Source organism: Monopterus albus, unplaced genomic scaffold, assembly GCF_001952655.1.
Source record: "Monopterus albus unplaced genomic scaffold, M_albus_1.0 scaffold60.1, whole genome shotgun sequence".
Taxonomy (NCBI): domain Eukaryota; kingdom Metazoa; phylum Chordata; class Actinopteri; order Synbranchiformes; family Synbranchidae; genus Monopterus; species Monopterus albus.
The window spans coordinates 1,870,654-1,873,571 of record NW_018127940.1 but is presented as its reverse complement, the minus strand read 5'-3'; the positions used below and the strand labels follow the sequence as shown (position 1 = coordinate 1,873,571).

Here is a 2,918-nt window from a genome sequence, read left to right as displayed (position 1 = left end):
TCGCAGATATCAATATACCTGCGTGTTTCTTCATACAGCTGAGGGTCCAGCGACCCCTTCATACTCTCCTTGTCTCGGTATACTGGTCCTCGGCGTGCTCGTCATAGGTCCTGGATTCTGGTTCCGAGGACGGGTCACTAGTCAGTCATACCGCAGGAACGCGATGTCTCCCCTCGCCCTGGCCTCCCTTAACTTCGGCATCAACTCCCTTCTTCTCTTCCTCACAGCCTCGGTGTAATCTTCATTTATATAAATATTAGATCCTTTAAGCTTCTTTGCTTGTTGCAGTATGTGTGCCTTATCTTTCTCTTTCATCAACTTTACCATCACCGCCCTCGGTCCCCGATCAGAAGGTTTCCCGACTCCGTGAGCCCGCTCCATCTCATTTTCTTGATGAATTTGCAGTTTATCCTTTAATATTTCCTTCACCTTACACTCCGCATCCGTCCAGCTTTCTCCAGCTGACTCCTTGATTCCCTCGAAGATCAGGTTTTTTCGCTTGGACTGTACTTCCAAATGCTCCATTTTATCCGTTATGGCTATTAGACTCTCACAAGTTTTGTAGACATCATCCCTTGTTTCCTTGGTTTGTATTTTCTGTTCACCCATGGCTGCTTTAATCACATCCACATCTCGCTGGGTAAACTGCAAACTCGTTTTTATCTCCTGTATTTCTCTGGTCATGTCGTCGAGTCTCTTGTTATTTGTCTCCATAAGTAGTTGCACAAAACCTTTGAAGTTGTCTTGTTGTTGGCTCAACAGTGCGGTGTACATCTGCTTCGGCTGATTCAACATCTCTGTTACTTGCGCCGCTGAAATATAATCCTCTTCTGCTTCAACATCCTCGTTTGCTTCTGATTTATTAGCTCTTTTCCCTCTTGGAGGCATTTTAATAGTTGTAGAATTTGTTCAAAGACTTGAAAATGTAGAAGATTTGAAAAATTGTAGAACAGACAAGAGGAGCAGTAAACGTCTGCTCTCCCTTGCAACCCGGACGTTCTGTGTATCAATCATATTTGTGTGGTGAAACAGTATGGTTCCTTCCTTTTATGTAACTAAGGGAAATAAACTCTTGCCTTTGCAGATGCAGGTGACTTTGAATTGCAGGTGTCTGCTCTGAATAAATTTCCTGCAGATGTTGCTGATATACATCTATAATATGTAATTAAAATGATGTATGAGTGTTTATAAATTTAGTTGTCAAAAGTGATTACTCCATTTAAAGCTTGGCTGATGATAGCTGAGCTGTGCTCCACACAGAGATAATTGCATAGCTTATTACTAATCTCTGGTGCAGTAACATAATATGTGCATACTTTGTCAGCTGCTGGGACATCCCTCATTCACAGTGTGGTTTTATTTATTTAGTGTTAACAGAGCTGACCCACAAAATTTCATAACATACTGAGACACTGTTTTTGTAGTTCTGAAGGATAATTGGTGCAGGGATTAATTGCCATTTATATTTATTAATACTTCATTGTCAACTGTACTCAGATGTGCTGCTGGCCTTGACACGCTACAGTCAGGGTGGGGACGGACCAATGGCCAGGCCACAGGTGGTGCTCCCTGAGGATGACGAGCAGGTAGCACCCTTCATTGAACTCATTGGGTCCCGCCACCCTTGTGTCACCAAGACGTTTTTTGGCGATGACTTCATTCCTAATGATATCTACATCAGCTGCCCCGGTGGTGGTGAAACTGACGAGGCGAAAGGTCGGGCCTCTTGTGTCCTGGTCACAGGGCCGAACATGGGTGGAAAGTCTACTCTCATGAGACAGGTGGGTCGGCTATGGACATATACAGTATACGAGTATATTGTATTGTTTTCTCCATCTGCATGAAACTACACGAACCTGATTGGAGACTGAGCTGTCGTCTTTCTACAGTGTGGACTTGTGATCATCCTAGCTCAGTGCTGAGAGCCTGCGCTTCACACCAGCTGATGGGGTCTTCACTCGGCTTGGAGCCGTAGATCGCATTATGGCTGGTAACATCACAATATCCTATAATGTAGTACATGTGGTGCTGTGTTTTGAGCTTCATGTGCTAAGCTTGTATTATCCAATATGTATTTGCTAGGAGAGAGTACCTTCTTTGTGGAGCTGAGTGAGACAGCCAGCATCCTGCATCATGCCACTAAACACTCCCTTGTGCTCCTAGATGAATTAGGTAAGTACTGGTTATTTATTTAAGGTTTATTCATACCCACAGTGAAGGCATAAGTGGTCTCGTCAGCACCGTTTTGTTCTTGTGGTGGGATTTTTCTGTTTGTAACCATTCAGCTGTGAACTGCTTGCAGGAAGAGGCACAGCCACATACGATGGCACAGCGATTGCCAGTGCTGTTGTGAAGGAGCTTGCTGAGAAGATCTGCTGTCGCACCCTGTTTTCTACACATTACCACTCCCTGGTGGAGGACTACACCAACAACCCTGCTGTGCGGTTGGGCCACATGGTGAGTACAGCAAGGCGAAGCAATAAACACCACACCACACAGACAAACTCTAACAGATGTAAAAAGCTGTGACTAAATTGATTATGTAGAGGAAAAAAATTATTACATTTGAAGCCAAAGTTGTTCAGCTAACATGTCCAAGTGTAACATCCAAACTACGTCAGCGTGGGGCAGTGAATTCAGCAGTTGGACACTTCTACTCGACAACACAGCTGTTTGTCTGGCACTTCTCTAACCATGAGAGTTATGGTCTTGATACTTTGGTAACATATTGTGCACACCACACAACTACTTGCTACCGGATCATTAATTATGTGCACAAAAGAATAATTCCACCCTTGCAAGTTCTGTAATTTTCCCCTGCTGCTGACATGCAGCCTGCAGTGCAGTGAAGTACCATCTGTCTGACTGTGTTTGGTTCTGAATCACGTGCAGTGCTTGGTGTTTAAGTTTAACATTCC

At 44.1% G+C, this 2,918-nt stretch overlaps 1 protein-coding gene across 1 annotated transcript in view; it reads left to right on the top strand.

The window, feature by feature from the left end:
- msh6 (mutS homolog 6 (E. coli)) overlaps nucleotides 1–2,918 on the top strand; it is an 11,268-nt gene that overhangs the window by 7,591 nt on the left and 759 nt on the right. Inside the window, 5 exon segments of the mRNA XM_020603278.1 lie at nucleotides 1,498–1,781; nucleotides 1,890–1,915; nucleotides 1,917–1,990; nucleotides 2,083–2,172; nucleotides 2,303–2,457. Of these exon segments, the coding sequence (XP_020458934.1) occupies nucleotides 1,498–1,781; nucleotides 1,890–1,915; nucleotides 1,917–1,990; nucleotides 2,083–2,172; nucleotides 2,303–2,457 (629 nt within the window).